This window comes from Manis javanica, chromosome 1 (genome assembly GCF_040802235.1).
Source record: "Manis javanica isolate MJ-LG chromosome 1, MJ_LKY, whole genome shotgun sequence".
Classification (NCBI taxonomy): Eukaryota; Metazoa; Chordata; class Mammalia; order Pholidota; family Manidae; genus Manis; species Manis javanica.
The window spans coordinates 108,925,757-108,948,273 of NC_133156.1; the positions used below are offsets into that span (position 1 = coordinate 108,925,757).

The 22,517-nt window shown below is 40.9% G+C and overlaps 1 protein-coding gene across 1 annotated transcript in view; it reads left to right on the forward strand.

The window, feature by feature from the left end:
* ANKRD55 (ankyrin repeat domain 55) overlaps nucleotides 1–21,005 on the forward strand; it is a 410,557-nt gene extending 389,552 nt beyond the window's left edge. Inside the window, 5 exon segments of the mRNA XM_017651031.3 lie at nucleotides 1,921–2,088; nucleotides 5,568–6,229; nucleotides 18,331–18,423; nucleotides 20,358–20,445; nucleotides 20,447–21,005. Coding sequence (XP_017506520.3) covers nucleotides 1,921–2,088; nucleotides 5,568–6,229; nucleotides 18,331–18,423; nucleotides 20,358–20,445; nucleotides 20,447–20,480 — 1,045 coding nt within the window. The 3' untranslated portion in view covers nucleotides 20,481–21,005.
* The last annotated feature ends 1,512 nt before the right edge of the window (nucleotides 21,006–22,517 follow it).

A 22,517-nucleotide genomic window follows, 5' to 3' on the forward strand; every position in this document is an offset into this window, starting at 1 on the left:
ACATGAACTCATCACATTAATAAGTAGTGTTAGGAAAAGTTGGCTTCATAATTGTAAAAACAGTCAAATTGGCTCCACACCTCATTGTACATACCAAAATGTACATAGACACACTCTTACAGGGTTATTTATTCCAAATAAATTTGGAAGAAAATATTGGTTCTTTTTATTTATATCCAGTAAAATGTATTTATATTTTGACCTACAGTTCTGGGTTTTCACATATGCATAGGTTCATGTAACCACCACAAAAAAGATTCAGAATAATTCCCTCAACTCTAGTATCAACTCAGGTTGTCCTTTTGTAGTCAAGCCCTCTACATCTCTAAGCTCCGGCACCCACTGATAAATTCTGCCTTTTCCAATGGAAATGGAAATATGCAATATGTAATCTTTTGAGACTGACTTTACTCAGAAGAATGCGTTTGAGATTCATCTATGTTCCACATATCAGTAGGCTGTACCTATTTTATTGCTGAGCAATATTCCATATTAAGGATAAACAATAATTTCTTTATCCATTCACCCACTGAAGGACATTGGGTTGTTTACAGTTTTAGGCAATTCTGAATGACACAGCTATATACATTTGTGTATAAGTATTTGTGTGAACTTAAGTTTTCATTTCTCCAGCCAAGTATGTAGAAGTGAGATTGATTGCTTGGTCATATGGTAACTGTGTTTAACTTTAGAAGGAATTGACAAACTGTTTTCTAGAGAGGCTGTTACCATTTTGCATTCCCACCAGCAATGTATGAAAATTCCAGTTGTTCATATCTTCACCAACATTTACTATTGCCAGGTTTAGTTTTTTGTTTTAAAAATTTTAGACATTAAAATAAGTCTGTAGTAGTACCCCACTGTGGTTTTTAATTTGCATTTCCCCTATGAAAAATGTTACTAAGCACCTTTTCATATGTTTATTTACCATTCATACATTTTCTTTGGTCAAGTGTCCACTTTGATCTTTTGCTAATTTTTTTTAATTGGCTTATGTACTTTTTTTAAATTGTTCAGTTTTGAAAATTTTTATATATTCTGAATGTAAGCCCTTTGTTGGATATATGATTTGCAAATATTATCTCCCAGTATCTGGGGTTTTTTTTTCACTTTCATAAGAAAATACTTGTTTTACAATTTAATATAGGTTTACATACTGATGAATATATATCTACCTTTTGGCTGATGAAGGACTTTCTAAGCTTACAATCAGGAAGGAAAAAATCAAGAGGTAACTAAATGTGATTATTTAAAAAATTTGTTTATGGAAAATCACTAAAAATTAAAATTCAAATATTAGTGTCAATGTCTGCATACACATAACCTATAAAAGACTGATACCTTTAATATGTAAAGAGACCATATAAACTGGTAAGAAAAACCAACAATCTAATAGAAAAATAGGAAAAATGCATTAAGAATCAGTTCAATGAAAAAACTCAAATGGCAAATGAACATATTTCAAAAGTTCAACCTCACTATTAATTAAAGAAACTGCAAAGGAAAACAAGATTGAAGTATTATTTTCCTACCAAATTGGCAAAGATTTTTAAAAGTGGTGGTAACACTCAACATTAGGGAAAGAGTAGGGACACAGCTGATAAGAGAAATGGAGTCCATCTTCTTGGAAGGCAGTTTGACACTGTGAGTAAAGAGCCTTAAAATTGTTCATGAGCCACTACTTCCTCTTCTAGGAAATTCTCAGAGGCCAGAGAAGGTGGAAGGCAAGGAACACTTGGGGGAAAGACCCCTGCACACATATACCATCACTGTGAATCCCTATTTAATACATACCATTTCCACACTATAAATAGCAACACATTTCTCCTGCCATGACCCGAATTTGAGCAGGAACTGTTGCCCAGCTAAGCAACCATTCATGTACTTAGACATATGTGTTATTCCCATGTGGTTCACCAGGACACCTCTGCACTGGGCTGCAGCTGCAGGGAAGGCGGACTGTGTGCAGTCGCTGCTGGAGTTGGGCATGGACAGCAACCTGCGAGACATCAAGGAGAGCACACCCTTGGCCTATGCCCTGTACTGTGGCCACACGGCCTGTGTCAAACTCCTCTCCCAGGAGAGCAGGTGAGTGTACCAGGAGGCACCCATTTCTTAATGCTTCCCAAAAGCTTATAAAATTGGGTGAAATGTTTTACACTGGAAATGTACAAAACCAGCACTAACTTAATATTGTGTTTGCCGTTATCTAACATACAGTAACAGGGTCTCCACTCTGTGGACCAAAACAATAGATGTGAGCCTGAATGCATCAGCCTAATATTCACTGGACTTTAATTTCTTTCTCCTTTTCCCTTCCTATCATGTTCTCTTAGTCTTCTTTTTGTCTAAATCAACAGTTTTCAAACTTTTTATTCTCAGAGCCCTTTTAAATTCTCAAAAATTGAGAGCCCCAGTTTTTGTTTATGTGAATGAACAACTATCAATATTTGTGTCATTAGAAATGAAATTAAAAGAGAAATTTTTACTAAAATATTGATTTAGTTATTCCTTTAAGGTAATAATAAACTCATTACATTTACATGTTAATGTAAATATCACATTTTTAGTTAAAAATAACCTATTCTCCAAAACAAAAAAAATTGTAATGAGAAAATCAGCATTGTTCTGCACTGTTTTGCAGATCTCTTTGGTATCTTAATAGATGCTTAATAGAAGACAGCTGGATTCCCACATCTGCTTCTGTATACAGTCTGTTGCAATACATTATTTTGATTGAAGTATATAAAAACAATCTGGCCTCACAAAAATATGTAGTTCAAAAAGGAAATATTTCAATAGCCTTTTCAGACAAATGTGGATACTTTTCCCTTGATATTATACCAAAACTTTGCAAGTAGTAGTTTTCTAACAGTTGGTTGCAATATGGACTCTGTCACCATATCAGTGAACTTTTTGTACTGTGTCACATTAAAATCCACTAGTCTGTCTTGCACATTAATTGGGTCTTATACTCATGCCTGATTTTAGAACATCTTGCTTTGGTCATTTGGAAAATATTTGCTCACTTAGTTATGAAATCCTCCAAATGATACATTTCATTATACAATATCAAAAAATCACGTTTGTTAATATTTTATCAGAAAAGCTTTGATGTATTGGGAAGCTGTCAAGCTTACAGTGTGCATGTAAGTTTTTGAAAATTTTTGTTTGAAAGCTAGATTTTTTTCACTGTCAGTAATTACTCTCAATTGGTTACCTTGCAGTGACAGGCTCAGTTTGTTCTTTTTTGGAGAAAATTTCTGCAAATGCCCCCCTCCAAAAACCATAGTTTGTCTGTAGGTATCCCACAGAAAAAAAGTATCTAGTTCAGCTAGCAACTCAAACAAGTGCTTTACTTTAAGACAACATCATATTTCAGTATATAGTAAAATTCCTTCTGAGTACTTCCTTTTTTGTCAAAAAATGTATACCCAAGGATGAATATTTGATAAAGTTAATAACTTTTACTGGACATTATTAAGTTAAAAGACAATTTTTTAATGCAAGGCCACTGATGCTGCTGCCTTGATGGCGCCAAGGAGCCCATAATTTCACCCACTCTCTCTATTGCAATCTTGGTGCAAAAGGCAGCACAATGAAAAAGACAGTATCTTGATATTATTATAAATATAGTTTTAACCTCATGAAAGCCTGGAGTCTGTAAAGGACCACAGCCCCAGGGTTCAGTGGACCACCTTTGAGACCCCTTGGCCTAAATCACAACCTTAATAGCAGATGGAGACAGATTGTAGAGGATACTGAAGTAGGGTTAATTAGCAGAGGGGCATAGTCTATATAGGGAATCTTGAAAGAATGCTGGAGATCATCTGGGGTCCTCTCTGGTAGTATTAGGAGTCCAGAAGCTGTGTTCAATATTTCAAGAAGCCTACTGGAAGGTGAAAGAAGAAAGATAAAAATACGTCCTAGGAATAAAGATTAAATGAGGCACTGTGTGACCTGTAGAAAAAACACTCTTTATGTTCAGCCCAAACAGTGGTGATGTTTTTTCAAATTACAGATTACAATATCTCAGCCCAAACAGTAATGTGCAGTCTGGCTTTTAGGGCATACCCACAGGTCAGGTTTCATCATTAACGCCTACCACAGAAAGCATTAAGTCAATTGTGGCCTCAAAAGAAAATAGCACAAGAAATCTTCTGCATCCGTGGATGTTTTATTGCCCTTGTCTAGCTTGGATTAACACTTAGTCTACAGGCACACACCTGATCATCTACATTTGCTCTCTTACAACACTAAACTATGTTTTCTACCTTTATCTTGCATCTACCTACCACTTCAGCATTTTATTAAAAAAAAAATAATAATAATAATAATAATAATAATAATAATAAGGGAGAAATGTGGGATTTACATATAAATCAAGTATAAAAATCAAACGAATATTCATATTTGACCTGATTGTTTATAGTTCATAATGCGTGATCAAAACCGAAAGTTTCTGTGATGACTGCCCTTGTACTGTTCACCATGTAAGAACTTACTCACTATGTAAGAATTTGTTCACCATGTAAGAACTTGTTCGTTATGCTTCAGAAGATTGGAGACTGACGAGAATTAGGCTTGGAGTGGATTAATGATTGTGCATTGAGCATTGAGTCCCCTATACAGAATTTTATTGTTGTTAACAACCATTTGATCAATAAATATGAGAGATGTCCTCTCAAAAAAAAAAAGAAAATAGCACAGAATTTTCCAAGAACAAAAACAGAACGGTGCCTTGGGGAAACTGTTCACAGAAGAAAAGCCAGCCGGACAATGACTGACCTTTTTTTCTGTAGAATTTTCCTGCCCATTGGGCACAGCTCACCCTTCCTTTGGCGGCCACGCCCACCCTCCGGCACACATGCTTCCTTTTCTGCCTCTGAAGCCAAGACCAAAGCCTCTTTGCATGGTTTCCTCTACTGTACTTTCTCTAAACTGCTTTTTAATAGCAACTTTAGTAAAAACTGAAAGGAGAACACAGAACACTGGAACACCATGTAGCAGGCAGGCTTGCTGAGGTGGATAATGTGGGAGCTCGGCCCAGACCTCCCAGCACCCGTCAGGGAAAGCCCATTGCCACGTGCCTCCGCCTCTGCTTCCTCCACGGCGCTTCTCCCAGCCCAAGCCAAACTCAGCCCTGGGCCTTCATCTTTTTTGACTTAAAACTTACACTCCTATGGACTGTTCTTGAGAAGTGAAAGCAGTAAGGCTTTAAGCTATTTCCAGCTGAAAATAAACTATTTTCAGCTTAGTTCATCCCTTGGTGTAAACAGATTAGCCAGAGGTAAATTTTGAAGGAATTGCTCCGCTCCTGGGGGGAGTATGAGGAATCTGACTAAGTAAGTGGGAAGAGAACTGACTGAAGCAAAAAAGGGGATTGCAAAGGGTGTTGTGAGTTCTTGGGCATTACATCTGACTTGACAGTGCGCTGGGGTGGCTTGGGATGCTCTCAGACAATCGGCCCAAGTGGATGGCATAGCGGGAGGTGTTCTGTGTAGTCAGTGGTGGTGTCTCCCATTCTTATCTTCATTGAGCATCTTTGTTATTTTATATCCCCACAGAACAGAGCCTACTCGACCCCTTCCTTCCCAGAACAGTAGATCCCAGAGGAAGGAGGGAAGATTCAACATGCTCAACCAAATTTTCTGCAAAAACAAAAAAGAAGAACAGAGGGCCTATCATGAGGATCACAGCAGGGATCAACACAGTGGGGAGCACACCTCGGGAGTCAGTGACATCATCACCACCTTTGATAGCATCGTGGGTACCAACTGCCAAGAACAGCTGAGTGATCACGTGCCTATGGTTGACTTTAAGAAAAGGACCTCAGAAAATTCAAAATATCTCTTGCCAGAAAAGAACCCTCTAGCCCATAAGGGGCTTCCACCAATCAGAACACAGAGTCTCCCACCCATCACCCTGGGCAATAACTTCCTGACAGCTCCCCAGGGAGCCACTTCCCATGTTGGCCTGAGCCCTGGTACTCATCATATGGCCCAGCAATCTCAAAAAAGCCGAAGTGAGCAGGATTTGTTGAATAACAGAACTGGTTGCCAGGCATTGCTTGATAACCCCTGGAGAGGTGATTCTAATCAGGTGTTTTATAAAGCTTGGACTGTGTCATCTTCTGATCAACTGCTAGACAGACTGCTTACCCGCAGATCCATTCCCCAAGAGGTCTCAGGGCTGCCACATCTTCCTCATCTATATACTCCTTTATCAGGTAATTTCCTTGCTTCCTTCTTCCTCATTCCTGGTCGGCTCCATCCAAGAAATGGCTCACACAGTTCTGGGTTAGGACCTAGAGTGACGGTAGCCTAGAGGGCAAGGCCAGAACAAAATGAGTGGTTAGGGACACCTTTTCTCCTTGAATCTACTGGGTTCAAGATTTCCATGCCATGGAAACATTCTGTTTTCCTCCTTGAGAGCAATCATCAAGTAGTAATATATGCCTTCTCATCTTCCTGGCAAATATGTGTGGTGAATCAGCAGATTAGAGCAGGAATATGACTATTTCCACTAGCAAGGAGTATGTGGATTTATTCATTTGTTTTTAAATCAGATGTTGAATCCCTACTCCAGCACTACTGAATCAAAATCTTAGTAAGAGAGGAGGGAGACTATGAATACCTTCTATGTATACGTGTAGAAAGAGAACACGTTTACACATTTATGGTCCAAGTCTCCACATGTCCCAAAGGGTTACGTGGCAATTCTCCTTCCTAACTCCTCAGCCATCTACCCAGTGCCCCTCAGTCAAAGCTACCAATGTGAATGATTTTTTGTTTTTCCTTCCAGAGATATTTTTATATGTATTATATATACATATATATGTATTATACATACACATTTATATACCTGAGATATGTATACATATCTTCTGTGTATATATCTTCCCTTTCAAATAAATGTGTCACATAAAGAATTTACATTTTTATACACATACAAGCAATATATATGTATCTATTTCCCTCCTTTTAAATAAATGCACACACAAACACAAAACTTTTTTTTAATGGTCCCCAGGTTATCGCAATGCACACCAGAGGCTGGGAACCATCGTTCTAAAGCAGAAGCTGCATACAAGCTTCCAAAATCAGCATCTTGATTTCTTTTCAAGTGAATTAACTGCTAATATTTTAAAATCATAAATTTACAAAAATTTAGTTTTACATAAAAATCTAAATTTTAGCTACTCTTGAAAAATTGAAAAGTCTGGCAACACTGAACCCAAATTCCACTTGGCAATAACTGGCTGGATCTGAGTAACCACTGTCCCCTTGGGCACCATTTGGTTATCACTGCCCCCAGTCAGCCCACTCCATGCCACTCTCTAGTATTTCTCCATGAGGCATCATGGCTCTTTATCAATGTGTTTCTGTTGTTGTTTTTCTTATATTAGCATTAAGAGAAAAAAGATGATATAGAGCATAGAAGTTTATTGCTCTTCTATTTCTTGAACCCATATTTCTGAAAAAAGTAGGAATACAAGAGACGAGACCAAGAGGATTATGTGTATTTTAAGAAGTGGAGGATGGCCACGTATCTTTGTAAGTCAAGAATATTCCTTTCTGTTGAATAGGCAGCATGAGTCTGGTTGACCTCACTCACTTGCACACGCCTGGGTGTCTGAAACCTCAGAGGTAGAAGTATGGCTCCCCTCACACATATTTATATGTATTTAAGCACAGAATAAATATGGATAAGCACAAGAAGACTATTTCCTAGAGTCTGAGAAAAATTCCACTCAAGATTTTACTTCCTCCACGAAGCACTGGAGCATTTGGTTGGCTGCATAGGTGATGTTTTTTGCTTTTGTTCTGTGTAAGGTAAAAAAAAAAAGAAAGATATTGGTCTGCTATCTTTTGACACTTCAGTGGCCCTCAGGGCCTCAACCCATCCCGCTTTTTGATATTAGTTCTATTTTTGGTTAATTCTTAAAACCTTCTCTTTTGAACATTTTTGAAATATTTGAAAGTCTTTTTATTTTTCTGTTAGAATTGGGTTCAGCTGCGGAAACTCAAAGTAACAGTGACTTAAACAACTTAGAATTTTATTGCTCTTACATAAATGAAGTCTGAAGTATGCAGTTTCGAGGTGCTTGGTGGCTCCATGCTCACCAGCAACCTAAGCTCCTTCCATCTGTGCGCTCCACAGCTTAATTAATAGATGGCTTCCTGCCCTCAGGTCATTTCACAATCCATAATGGCTAACAGAGCAGGAGGAAGGAAGTAGAGAGAGGGTAAAAGATGATTTCTCCTGCTGAATCACCTTCCATATAAGAAGTTATCTCCCATAAGTCCCACATGTCTACTTACGTCTCATTGACCAGAACTTTGGTCACATGGTCACACCTATCCACAAAGGAGACTGGGAATTGAAGTTTTTTAGTTAGGCACATTGCTGTCCCTCCAAAATTGGATTTTTGTTTCTAGGAGAGAAGATATTGGATAAAGAACGAATAGATTCTGTCACATGGTGCCATCTAAAACCTTTTATAATATTTAAAATAAAAGGAAATTCAGTAAACTTGGTTTAAGGATTTGCTTCACTTTTCCAGTGAAATAACTTGAAAAGTTCTGGAGCAGCAGAATAGCAGAAAAGCAGAAGCAAAATTCTCCAAGGGAATTTTAAATAAGGATCTGTGCCTATATCAAAGCATTTATTTTTTTCAACCAATGTTTTTGAGTGCTGCCAATAACTAGGAGCCATTCTAGGGAACTGAGTCATGGTAAGATAAATCTCCCAACAATCTTCAGGCTATAAATGAGCTTTAAGGGATATGGATTTGCGTGTGAAAATGATTGTATAAGACTTTAAATCGATTTTCTTTTCATGTTTAGATACAAGATCATAGGGTTTTAAAGTGGAAAGGACCTTAGTCATTCACTCATTCATTAAATGATTATTGAGCGTCTATGATCCTAATATATCAAGAGGCATTGTACTCCAGTGGTTAAGGGAGAGATTCTGAAGCCACAATGCCTGGGTTTAAAGTCTGTTTCTGCCACTTACTTACTGTTACTTGATGTCTCAGAGCCTTTGTTTTCTCATCTGAAAGAAGGAAAAAAATACCTAACTCCTAGGGCAGTGGGTTGCTATTAGATTAAATGAGTTGGTACATGCAAAGTACTTACAGCAGCAATTTGAACATTGTACTATACACAAACACATTCGTTTGTTTGTTTTTACTATTTCCCAGGCCTATGCTAAGACTATGCCTTAGAAACAAACTAGACATGACCTTTGTTTTTAAAGATGATGAAATTTAAGTAAATGCTAGTTGACTGCCTGCTTACTCTCCGATCTGGTCTTTTCCCTCTGGCTCTACCCTGCATCTCAGGGAACTACACTTCCGAGGCTCCCTGCAGCTGCTTCCAGGTATTTGGTCCCAGAGGCACTGGCAGAAGAGTAAAAGCAGGAGAGTGTGGGAAGCCAGTGTAGTTCTACACAATGGCCCCCTGCTTCTATGAACCTCCTGCAGTGGTTCCAGCTCCTCCCAGCCTCAGGGCCCTGATGGTACCATCTCTTCCTCTTGTCCCTCCAGCCTAGAGGTGGTTGCATCTTCCTGCTGTGGCTCATCTCTGGATTGCCCTTCTACCCTGCCCTCTCTTTGGCTTCTCAGCTTTTCCATCACTAGTATAACCAACTTTCTGTAAGAAAATTCCTTCTGTTTCAAAGACTAGAGAGGTCTCTGCTTCCCTGGATGAGCCCTGATTGATAAAGCAAGACATATCATCTGTCTGGGACACAGTTTTCTTACCTTCTGATACGGGGACCATTTTTGACTCATGGGGCCCTCCCAGTTATAATTCACATGGCCTAGAAATGTAAAAATGATTTGCTCAAAGTCTTACAGCTAATTAGTGACATATTCAGAACTTTAACCCAAATCTTCTGAATAGGAATTACCACCAAGGCGATGATGTATTTCTCTCTTTAGATCTCAAGGTCCAGTGTGCTAATATGCTGACCAATTATCTGCAATATGATTTTCTGAGGAATTACATTGCCTTCTCCAAAATAAAAAGAATCCCCTACCTTATGGATTTTATTTTTGTGGAAATTTTTAACCCAATTTGAAATATTGTTTTAGAACTGCTGAGGCTTCTGGACTGACTACAAAGTGGTTTACGTTGTTAGTCTGGGCAGGTTAAAGTCAACAGATTGCTACACTGAGCTTCCAGATTTGATATGAAAGCTTAATGTGGTAAAGCAATTGGGTACTGTAAATCATACCCCTGCGCTTCTGGTTTGAACTTGGATAGTGCCTTTAACTTTGGATTTTCTCCTTTCCTACCCTGGGTTTAGTAGAAATAATACAGGCTAGCAGTGCTACTGTTTGAATTCCTGGCAGCCAATATCCTGTGCTTGCATCAGCAGTACTGAACATTTAGCTGTAATGATTATTGCTTAACATTTATTGAGACCTGTCAGTGGGTTAGATGGAGAGAGATGGGGGATGAGGCACTTATACTAATGAGGGAATTTGGTGCACATCAGCTTAATTCATTGCGAGCAGCTTTCAGAGAAAATGGAATAGAAAGCTCTGTGGTGTTTGCTACCAGCCTGGTTATTTACAAGCCATCACAAGGAAAGCAAGAAAGTACTCACTTCCTTTCTCCCTCAGGAGACAACTTCCTTCTCCAGAATTTTCTAGACTATCCCAACAACAATGCACTCTCCTCCCTGTGTAGATCTGATCCTGTGACCTCTCTGTTTAAACACATCAGAGGGTTTGCATCATTCCAGAACAAAGTCCAGATTCTTTAGCTGGCAAAGCCCTCCCAGCATGGCCTGGCCCGGCTTTTCCCATTCCCAGCTTCTACACCTCCCATCTGAAATCCTTGAATAGTTCCTCTAATATCTCTCAGTTCCTTGACAACCCCATACCTTTTCACTCCATGATGTCTTTGCCTGTTTATTTTTTCCCTCTGTCCACTGTGTGCTTGACAGATTCCTACAATCTTTTAAGAATCAACTCAGAAATCACCTTCAATGTGGAAGTCACCCTGGCCTCTGAAGGAGGTATGGCTCTTTCTTACATTAATCAGAAAAGAATGGCTCCCCTTACTGAGCCTCCTTTGGGACAGACAGGGAACTTTGTACTTCCCCTTCAACGACAGGCAGGTGTATTTACCCCCACTCTAGAGATGAAGCAATTGAAGCATAGAGAGGTTAGCCCACCTGCCTGTGGCCACAGTGCTAGCCTGGAAGTGGCCAAGCAGACACTCAGGTGAGGGCCATAGGATTCAAACACCTCGGCCTCTGGGCGCCTCTCTGCTCTGTGCCGCCTTCACAGCACTACTCATGGGCCTCTAAGTAGTTTATCTGTCCCCCTCCCAGCCTGCATGGTAAGGCCCTTCTGAGGCCCTTGCCTTCTTTTGTGCTCTAAGCACAGGAACACTGTGAATGCACAGTAGAGGAGAGTTGAACTTATTTGTTTCTTATTAATCCATCATTTACTCTGTTTCCTTCATTTAACTGCAAAACCTTTCCTGCCTTTTTATTCTAGGACAGTGGTCCTAGGCCTTGTCCTTACAGGCAGACACTGCAGCACGATCATAGAGCTGTGGGCTGTACATGGCTCCACCCCGTCCTCCCAAACTGCACCAAATGCCAGTGTGGAATGAAGGTTAACTGCCCTCCACTTCCCGAATCACTGCCACAGCTCCTCTCTCCCCACATCTCCCATTGGATCAACATCACTTTGGCTCCTAGGGAGGCAGGAGAATGTGGGTTTTGGGGTCAAAGAGACTTTAGTTGGAGTCCTGGCTCTGTCACTTCCCACTATGGGACCTTGAGCACATTTGAGAGCTCCTCCAAGCCACAGGGTCCTCATTTGCAAAAATGAGAATAACACACCTGTCTCACAAAGGGAGGTTATTGTTAGGATTGAATGAGATTATTTTGCCTACAGCATTTAGCCCAATGCCTGACAACAGGAAGGCCTTAATAAACATAACCCACAATTATCATTATCTCATTTGTTGGTTTTGCAAATTTCTGCTCAAATGTTCATGGATAAATAAGGTATGAGCGATAGGGTTTTACTGTAATTTTACTCAGAAATCTTTTGTTTTTAAACAGTGGTTTATAAAGTTATTTGACCTTTAGAGTTCAATGAAATAATATCCCTGAGGGAGACTGGAAATTTTGTTCCATCTTCACCAAATGACATATCCTCAGATGGCTGCTCCTACAAATCTACCATTGGTGGACTCACCTACACAGATGGAAGGTGGATCTTGGCTAATGCTTTATTTCTTCCTTATCTGAAGACTGCTTGGCCCAAACAGAAGACTTAAACCCTACAAGCATTGCTGTAGTGTCTCTGGTTTCTTTAAGACTATTAGGCAAAGATCAAATTAATACATTCCCCACTGTCCAGGAGATCGTGTTAAACACCCCACAGAATAAAACTGTAGTAATCGCAAATGTTTATGGAGTGTTTACCCTGTAAATGAAATGCTTTACATTTGTTCTCCTATTTAATCTTTATGACCACTAGAAAAGACAGAGTTATTTTCATCATTTTATATATGAGGAAATTAAAGTATAGAGAGGAAGTATTGCTTGCCCAAGATGGGAACTGAGCCTAATCCTGTCTGACCTCAGAGCCTAAGTTCCTATTCATTATACCATTTGGTCAATTTTTTAAAGGGACTTAAACAATTTGTGTACTCCCTTCCATTTTCAAATATTTGGAACATCCACCTCTTGTAATGGGTAGTATTCTGATAAAATGCATAATGGCTATCGTCCAGGTGAAAAATCAGTGCTTGCTGATTTCCATGGTGTAAATGTTGTTGGGCAATCCAATCCGGGGAGATCTCCCTTCGCACTAGGTGAGACCTCACCCCCAAGAGGGCTCTTGACTCTGATGGCAAAGAAGAGGCAAACAGGTCGGAGGAGTGTAGATAAAGAAAGAATTCATTAAAGGGAGAATAATAGTGAATGGCAGCAGCCATGCAGGCAGTAGAGTTAAGGAAGAGCAGAGGGAAGAGAGGAAAGTTCACTGAACTCCTGCTCTCTGTAGGGAAAACCCCTTGCCAACTCCAAAGCCAGAGTCACATGGCATCCAGCGTCCGCTTGAATCGGCACAGCATGGGAAATCAGCCCCTACCACCCCAGAATTTGGGCGCTGCAGAGCACTGGATGGAGTGAGATTATGTTCTGAGAACTTCCCAAAGCAAAGAAAGATTTTTCAGGGAGGCTGATAAAGATCATGTCCGCGCAGCTGCAGTCCTGTCTGTGTCACCCAGGCAACAGGAACTTGTAAGCCCAAATCAGAGATCTCAAGAGCCCTTCTGTACTTGTCTGAAGTAAAACAGAGAAAGAGAAGACTTGTGCTTAAGTCTAGAAAATTGAATGAACTAGCAAAGTAACAGACACCACGAGACCTAGAGGTGGTGTGTTCTTGTCTGTATCATGAAACAGAGTTGCGAGACAAGTACAATAGGCTTATGCAAAAGAAGGTTTATGTGATAAGATAGTACACACTCAGGCGGAAGTGCAGGTGCCCTCAGAGAAAAAGCACACTTAAAGGTTTAGGATTTGAATTTTTTAGAATGTCAAGAATGGGACAAAGGGCCCGGGGAGGTAGGCTGACATGTGGTCTCATGATGTCCATCTCCAGTGAGAGACATATGTCACCATCCACAATCAGTCCTCTAGATAATCTGTAAGATGAATGTAACACAAGGAATTTATTGGTCCTGTTCTTTCCCAAAATAATGGTTACCCTCAAGCAGTGAAAATATATCATTTAGAACTGTTTGCCTTGCCTTAGGATTGGGTTGGTTATTGGCTGATCACAATCAAATTTGTTAGCAGTCTTACCTCCTAACTCCTTGGTTTTTAAAATGGGATTTTAGCCTTAAGTGGAGTCCCATCTCTTCTTACTATACTGATTATATCTTGGCATTTTTCCTCATATATCGTGTCCCACCATCTAGGGCGACGAGAACGATCTAGGGCAGGAGAACGATCACCGAAGGCCTGGTTCATTAGGAATCTTTATTATGGGCATCCAAGCATCCATCTAGCGAAAGGCAAAAGCAAAAAACAACCACCACCACCACTTCCTCCAGGGCAGCAGCTTATATAGCATATCCCAACCAATCAGCTGACTGATCACGTGCCAGGTTCAGTCTTATTGGAAACATGTGAAGAGCATGCTATGAGCACGAGCACGGAAATGGGGACAAGCCAATCATGGAGACTTCCTTATGCGCTGAGCTGTAGGGCCAGGACGGGTGGTGTCTAGGAAGCAGGCGCCATCTTTAGGGCATTGTCCAGCTAGAGTGGGGCTCAGCCTCGGCCGTAGGCCGGGCCCCCACATCTCCCCCTTTATTGTTTTATAACCAGAGGGCTGTCGGGATCATGCTTGTCTTAGGTCGTCCGGAGTCTGCGGCATTCTTACCCGTCCCCAGGCAACAGACAACATAAGTCTGCGCCCTGTCTTAGGTTGATATGCGCAGCTCCCGATCTTACCCGTCCTTGACTACTGATCCAGCATATTAAGCCATACTCTAGGGGAGATGCCTTCCTCTAGCGTTGCCATGGCCTGCAACAGGACCTTCTGTTAACAGACTTTCCTCCCAAGCAGGAGGAGGCCCACAGTTAGCAATATTCCTATGACACCTACACCTGACCAGGCTTTGGTGGCGTTTAACACAGCTTCAGCTATTTGAGCTACGGAGAGCATCTCTACCTTCTTGGACCTAACATTCAAAATTTCTAACCGTAGCTGAGTGGTGAGCTCGTCAAGCTCACTGGACCAATTTGTGGTTAACATCTTGCCTAACTGTCTGGACAGGTTGGCAGCTTTAGAATAATTATGAAAAGGAATACCAGTAATACACCCTCGTATACGCAGCCCACAGACAAAACCTCCCCCAAGAGGTCCAATTGTTCTTGAAGAAGGTTCATGCATTGGTTGACCAAGGCCATCCCATTCTTAAAATGGCCGTTGATGACGTTCTGCGTTGTCATTGCCAAGGCAGTGGCCTGGGACAGACCATTCAGCATCTCTGCCGTAGGAATGGTGATAGTCAGCGCGGCGGTGGCTGCAGCTGCAGCTCGGCTCCGCCGTCGCCTGCTGTAGGATCCACAGCAGGAGCAGAAGCAGTGCGATCATCTTGTACCTCCGCTCAGGGGTTTTCCACTCTGTGTATCAGACGTTCAGGCACCCAAACCGGGTTCTGCTGGTCCTGTGGAAAAACACAAACCGAGCCTCAGGTCCAGATTATCACTGGGTCCGGGCCTTTCCATGTTCCTTCCAACACATCCTTCCACAAAACTTTAGGCATGTGTTTTGAATTGGATTGTTGGCCGTGCCGCTCTGCTGCACTGCGGCCATTTTTGTCCAGTGTTAAAAAGTTTAAAATGAATAATATGATGTTTAATTTGTCTCTGGGGGATCTAAAGTCTTCTCCTATTCCCCCTTTTTGTTTATATAAGGCATTCTTGAGGGTGAGGTGGGTGCGTTCCACCATACCCTGACCCTGAGGGTTGTCTCTAGCTCCCTGCTGCTCTCATGACACAAAAGGATGTCATCCATATAATGATAGATGCCTTAGGCAGGGCCATGGGCAGTGGCAAACCCAGTTGTATTGAGCCCATAAGCACCATCTGCTTATTTACAGCTCTAAGGTCATGTAAAAGCCTCCACTTCCCTGTTTTCTTTCTTATCCAGGGGGAGGTAGAGGCCTGAATATTCTTGGCAGCAAGCTGCTCCTGTACTAAAGTGTGGGCTGCTTCCTTCTTCTCTTTAGTAAGGGGCCACTGAGGAACCCACACAGGATTCTCAGATCACCACTGAATCTTTATTTGCTGTTCTCCTTCAGTGGCCCCAAGAAAAAACCCAGCCCGGGCCCTCCAAATCGACTGGGCGTAATGTTAGACAAAGGAATGGGCTTTTCTTGACCCGACAAGTTCTTCCCAAGTCCACCTGTCCCGGGGTAGCCCTGTCTTTTCATAATGCAGTTAGACTGTTCGCTGTAGAAAGTTTCCGTGGTCAATTTGAGATTCATTTGGGTATGTTTAGCACGAAGGGTTGAATTATCCTCTCGTGCCCTTCTTAGTAGAGGCGCTTGGGCTATCCCGAGTCCTCTGAAGGGTTGAATTATCCCCTCGTGCCCTTCTTGGTAGAGGCACTTGGGCTATCCCGAGTCCTCTTAAGGTTTGTGCAGCTCGATTTAAAGGCCATTCCTTCAGCCATTCATCTTCCTTTATGATCTGCTCCTGTGTCCAGCAATCCTGACTTTTAATGACCTTGAAATCTAGGGCTTGATGATACCTCTGTTGTGTATTAGGGTCTTCAAATACAGGGAAAGCGGCACTTCCTTGTTCTCTCAGCCACTCCCTCCACCCCCCTCTTTCTAGTCCTTGATTGCAATCACACGTATGATGACAGGGCTGTACGTGATACGAGGGCGGTTCTGCAAATGAAGCCGGAGGAAGAGGGGGGGCTGACGGCACCATTTTCAAGGACGGTTTCAGGGTTGTTGAGAGGGGGGTGTCCTCCGACTCCTCTTCCTCTTTCTGTTGCCTCAGCTGCGTTAGGGAGGGATAACTGTGGGGGATAGGGTGTTCCTTCCTCCGGGCGATTCTAAGTCTCCTTATATGCTTAAGAAAGCCCTCGCGGTTTTAGCCTTTAATGGAGTTCCATTAGCCCTTAGGAGTGCCCGGAGTGGTTCCTCCGCCCGCATCCTAGACACCTCTGAACCCATAGTGCGGAGGAAAGGAGGTTGACTCTATTCTAAGTTGAGGTTACGTGCGCCCGCGCTCATACCCCTGAATTGAGTCTCCTTACAGCCTGAGAGTCCTCGCTAACTGGTTTTCGTCGCTTCCCGCGAACTTTAGTCTACGTCGCTTTACCTGCGAACTTTCCACAGCGCTCTTATTCTTTCGTGAGGAAACGCAGAAACATATACAGACTAAGACAGAACAAGACAAGGAACACAAAGGCTAAACACACACACCACAATTGCTTGCATTCGCACGACCTGATGTTGCTTTCACTTTGTCCCTGACCATACTCACCACTCTCCAAAATGTCAGTCACTCGTGTAACTCTTCCAAAGGGTGTCCACTTGGATCGCCACAGGGTGAGAAGTTCTACTCCGTCCTCAGACGCCAGGTTTTCGTCCCGGATTTTGGCACCAGCTATCGCGTCCCGCCATCTAGGGCGATGGCAGGAGAACGATCACCAAAGGCCTGGTTCGTTAGGAATCTTTATTATGGGCGTCCAAGCATCCATCTAGCGAAAAGCAAAAGCAAAAAACAACCACAACCACTTCCTCCAGGGCAGCAGCTTATATAGCATATCCCAACCAATCAGCTGACTGATCACGCGCCAGGTTCAGTCTTATTGGAAACATGTGAAAAGCATGCTATGAGCACGAGCACGGAAATGGGACAAGCCAATCATGGAGACTTCCTTATGCGCTGAGCTGTAGGGCCAGGAAGGGTGGTGTCTAGGAAGCAGGCGCCATCTTTAGGGCATTGTCCAGCTAGAGTGGGGCTCAGCCTTGGCCATAGGCCGGGCCCCCACACTCATAGGCAGGAAAAATTAATCATGATGCTTGTCCCATGTCTCTGCTCTACCTCATAAACATTTCCACCTTAGCCAATATAAAGCCACCAATGTGATGTCAACCAGCTCACAAAATTCCTGAAAATTTAATGATTGACTCCCAAGAGCTGGTATGGCTCTAGCACACCACTGCTTATAGTTTAAATTAGATAATAATGATCTTCCAAGTGCTTTCACCCAGCTCTCATCTTCTAAATCAGGGATTCTCAACCCTAGCTGCGCGCTGAACCACCTGGGAGCTGATAAATATCTGATGCCCTATCCCAGCCCCAGAGATTATCATTTACTTGATCTGGGACTTGGCTAGGGCAGCAGGATTTTAACGCCTCAGATAATTCCTCTGTGCAGCCAGGATTGTGAGAAGCACTGCTCTAGAAGAATATATCCCATTCATCACCCACTCACTTACCATAGATCTGACCTTATTGTGCCCTGCTTTATTTTTTCAAACTTTTAAGTTTTATAGAGTGGGTGGCCAACTGTGCTGGTTTATAAAATTTTATTTAAGCTAATTCATTCAAGAAATGATTTGGGGTAACTTTTCCTTTCTTTTAAACAGTGACCAACATAAAATATAAACTCAATAAAATGTAGCTATTTTTGTCGTTGGCATCTCAAGTATAGTGGTTCCTGTCAACTTTTATGATTCTCTTATCCATTGGATTTTATAGTTTGCACTTGTTTGAGTCTCAAATGATTGATGCAAAAATGTTTGTCACCAGGACAAAATTTTCAGCACCTCTCCCCAAACAGACCCAAAATCAGGGATCTTCCTCTCATCCGGAACAACCTTGCTCCCCTACCAGACCAAAAATGTAAGTATTACGCATCTTCCTCAGCTTCCTTTGCAAGTGTCAACATGTCTAGACAGAACTAAATGTTTTTTTCAATTTACTTTCATTTTTCAAGGGAACCTCAGGAGCCAAAACTTGTAAAGCACAGGAAAGTAAAAGAGAGAGAGTCCTTCAAGTTTCATCCATCTTGGTGACGCTTGTTTTAGAAAAAAATAATCCTCCCTCTCCTGAGGAATTTTTGTTTTTGTATATGAAAACAATAACAAATTTATTTTGCTATGTGTGTAAGAAGGTGCTTTAAAAATTCTTCTCTTATAACTGATCTCTTGACATAGGTTTCCTGACTGTGATGGCCAGAAAGAAATGTGTGTCAGCTCTGTACTCACAGGCTAAGAGTTCTTAAGCAGAAAGGAATAGTCAAGTAGATGTTCATCAGTGTTACTTCTGGTATTATTGATTTATTTTTCAATATTTTATACAAACATTTATCACAGTATGGATTAATAATATATTCTATTTTCTCAGTGATCTTCAAGTTTGAGTATGCCTAAGTATTAGGGGGGCTGCTATAAAGTAGATTCCTGGGTCCCACACCCAGAAATTGTAAGTTAGTATATTCTTATATGTGTACTCTGAGGCAGGTTCTATTATTATTATTCCCATTGTACAGATGAGAAAACTTAATTCAGAGAGGTTACATGACTTGCCCAACATTACTTAAATAGTAAGTAGCAGAGCCAAGAGCAAAACTATAGGATACTGAGTTGGCTGCTTCATGAAACAAGCAATACTTACTGGATTCTAACTTATTTTTCTTCCTGTTCCAGCTCACCCATTTATAATATGTGCACAGCATACATGCACACACACACAAACACACACACACACACACGCACATCCTCCATATCCTTTTAATCACAGAGGCTGGATGATTTAGGAACTGCCCTGTTTCAGACAAGTTCCTTAACCTTTCTGTACTTCAGTTTCCTCACTTAGCCTAGTAGTACGTTCCTGTAAGATTGCTGGGAGGTTTAAATGAAATAACATATGTAAAACACTTGACAACTGTTTGCACAGAATAAATGTCCAATATGTCTTTTCTGCCCAGTCTGTAGTTTGGAGGGGACTAATCAAGAGCTATAGAACTCTTAAGGAAAAGCAATGAACCATGGGATCTTACAGTATAACCCTGTCTGTTTGCAGATAGGGAAAGGGAGATGTGGAGAGATATGCCCAAAGTAACACAAAGAGTTAGTAGCAGAAACCAAGATCTCTTCCCTGACACATCAGTTCCTCTGCCCTTACTGGTGTGTATCAAGTGAGAGTTTGGGATGGTGTGAATTAAGTCATTAAATGAAATTCAACCCTCACCTTGTCTTTAAGCAGAAACATAGTCACAAAAACATCTAATTAAGAGTCTCTCAGCCTTGACTCCTGGTGAGGGGTGAAGCCAAAGAGCCTAGGAACTTTGCTTTTCACAGTTAATTTAAGGAGAGAAGGGAAGATAAGGATCTTTGATCAACTTCAGATTTATGACAAAAAAGTTTGGAAGGTATACAGTACTTTTCCTAAAAGAAATCGGAGAAACTTTTGAGGTTTACCTAAAAACACAGTATAAATGTCTTGGGGCTTATTTAGAGCCTTGTGCTGACTTGGCCATCAATAGCTACTCCACCCAAGGAAGAGACAGCTCTGCCAGGCACACACACTGCAATCATGTTTTCATTAAACTTGGCCCTGTCTTTTATTTGTTCACATTTGACATCCCTGACTACACATGGTGAGATTGAATAGATGTACCTACACAACCTTTTCCTGCAGGCTAGCACTCACCCAGACACGCTTCTTAGAAATGCCTCCACTCTTTAAGAAATAACACATTTCTACCACCATTCCTCATGAGACTCTGAGAGAAGCAAACCCAGAAGGTCTCTCATTCTGTTCTTTGTCCCCAGTTGTATCTGGAGAACCTCTACGGACAACCCACGTGCTTCCTGCTATTCCAAGCCAACGGGGACATGGCGCACCCGCTGAAGAGAATGAAAACTGCCAGGCCCAGCAGTGATGAAAAAAACTAACTGTGGGTCACTGACTGTGAAAACAGACATTGTATATATTTTCAACTGTCAAAGGATTAGATTACTCTAGTTTATAAGAACAAAGACTGATTTAGTAAATTGCATTCTATAAGCCATTCAGTTTTATAACTCAAAATTCTTTATTCCAAATAAAGACATTTCCCAAATCAGCACTTAAAATCTTTGATTGTGTATATACTGTAAGTCTGTGTTTGTGACCTCTGCATGCCAAAATAAGAAGTCAAAATATGTCATCAACAAGGAAACTTAGTTCTGTTTGTTTTGCTTTGGGGCATATTTGCTGACTCCTTTTTTTGCTGAATGGTTTTACATTTTTTTTAAAGTCTATGCTTTGCTGAATAAAAAAACAAAGAAAAGCACGTTCTATATTTGCTCTTCATATCTATTGTAATTCTACCTTGGACTGACAAAATTAAAATTAAAGCAGAAATTCCTTTAATCAGTCACAGTTTATGGCTTTTAAATGAACAATCTTTTGCCAAGTATTTTCTAACATTATCCTGGCAACAGCCCAAATTACTTGACAATGTTTATATATCTTCTTTGTTATTTGATTATTTCCACCTATTATCATTTTCAGATATAATTGATTGTTCCAATAGTGAGAAGATAACGTGAGTTGGAAAGGTCTACATCCTGGCCTAACAGAATGGAGTAGATATTTCTCACACATTCCTCAAATACTTTATGTATTTAATCATTCATTCTTTTTTCTATTTCAAAATAATGGTCTCAGCCGACTGAAGACTTTCCTAAAGTTATGACTTTAGCAAAGTTTGAAATATTGCTACTAACTGCACATTTCATTACTAAAATATTTGTGTGTTGTTTGGATTGATTTAAATTTCAAGGCTTAGCCATATAAGATCATAATCACTCCATATTTTCAAGTTTGCATATTATTCTATAAGTTTCTCAAGTATACCACTTATCACTTCATATTAGTCTTATTTGTTTAGAGAGGTCGGACTGTGCTGTTAACTAGATAGAAGCTTCTCTGAGGCCAAAGCTCACTGGCTTTGCACTTCTAGAAATTTGTGCACATAGTAGGAACTCAATCACTTATTTTTTTTCAGGACAGAGGGAAGGGAAAGATATAGGGATATAGGAAGTTGGCAAAATAGAGAGATGTAGGAAGTGATAATGAAAGAGTATATGAGTTTACCATCTCATTTTCACAATGATATTGTTTGAATCAGAGATTAATAAAGAAGAAAGCCTATGGATCAAACTCTCAAGCTAGACAGTAACTAGAGAGAGGGCAAATCCTAATGCAAACAGAAGAGTTCTCAGGACATAGATTCTGAAGGATTTTTTATTCTGTTTTGTTTTGTTTGTGGACTCTTTTTTTCTTTGAAAAATCATTCTTGGTGAGTATCAGGCTGTTCAGTTCTTCCCTGGCTACTTCTGAATCCATGTCTATCCATGAATAGATAGGCCCTACTCTGCCTAGACTAGTCAGTATAGATGAGCCTCTGCTTCAATAAAAAATATCCTCCAAATCCCATTGGCTAAAACAATTTTTTCCTCATTCACAATACATGTCTCACACCAGCTGGCAGAGTCGGCTGATACAGATTCCATCTCAAAATGAGCTTCCTTGGGGACCAAAGCAGGAAATGAGAGGTGAGTCACATGACTTCCTCTCACATTTCATTTGACAAATCAAGTTATATGGCTATGCCTGACTCCAAAGACGGTAGAAAAATGCAGTCCTTCCCTATGTCAGGAAAAGGGAGAATTGGAATATTTGTGAATTATCCAAAAGATCTCCACACCAAAGCTCAGGCCCTAAATGATCCTTAAGAACACTGATAAGGCCACACCACAGTGAGTAGCTAAGAGATCAAAGCAATTACAAAAAAAAACACACCTATATACAGCTATAGGAAAAACTACTACCCTCACCACTTGTGTTTATTATATACATACACACATAGAATTTTGTAATGTTGAGCTTCGCCACCCAAGTTTATTTAGGAATCTTTTGCCAACTATGAAGAAGTAATAATGCTG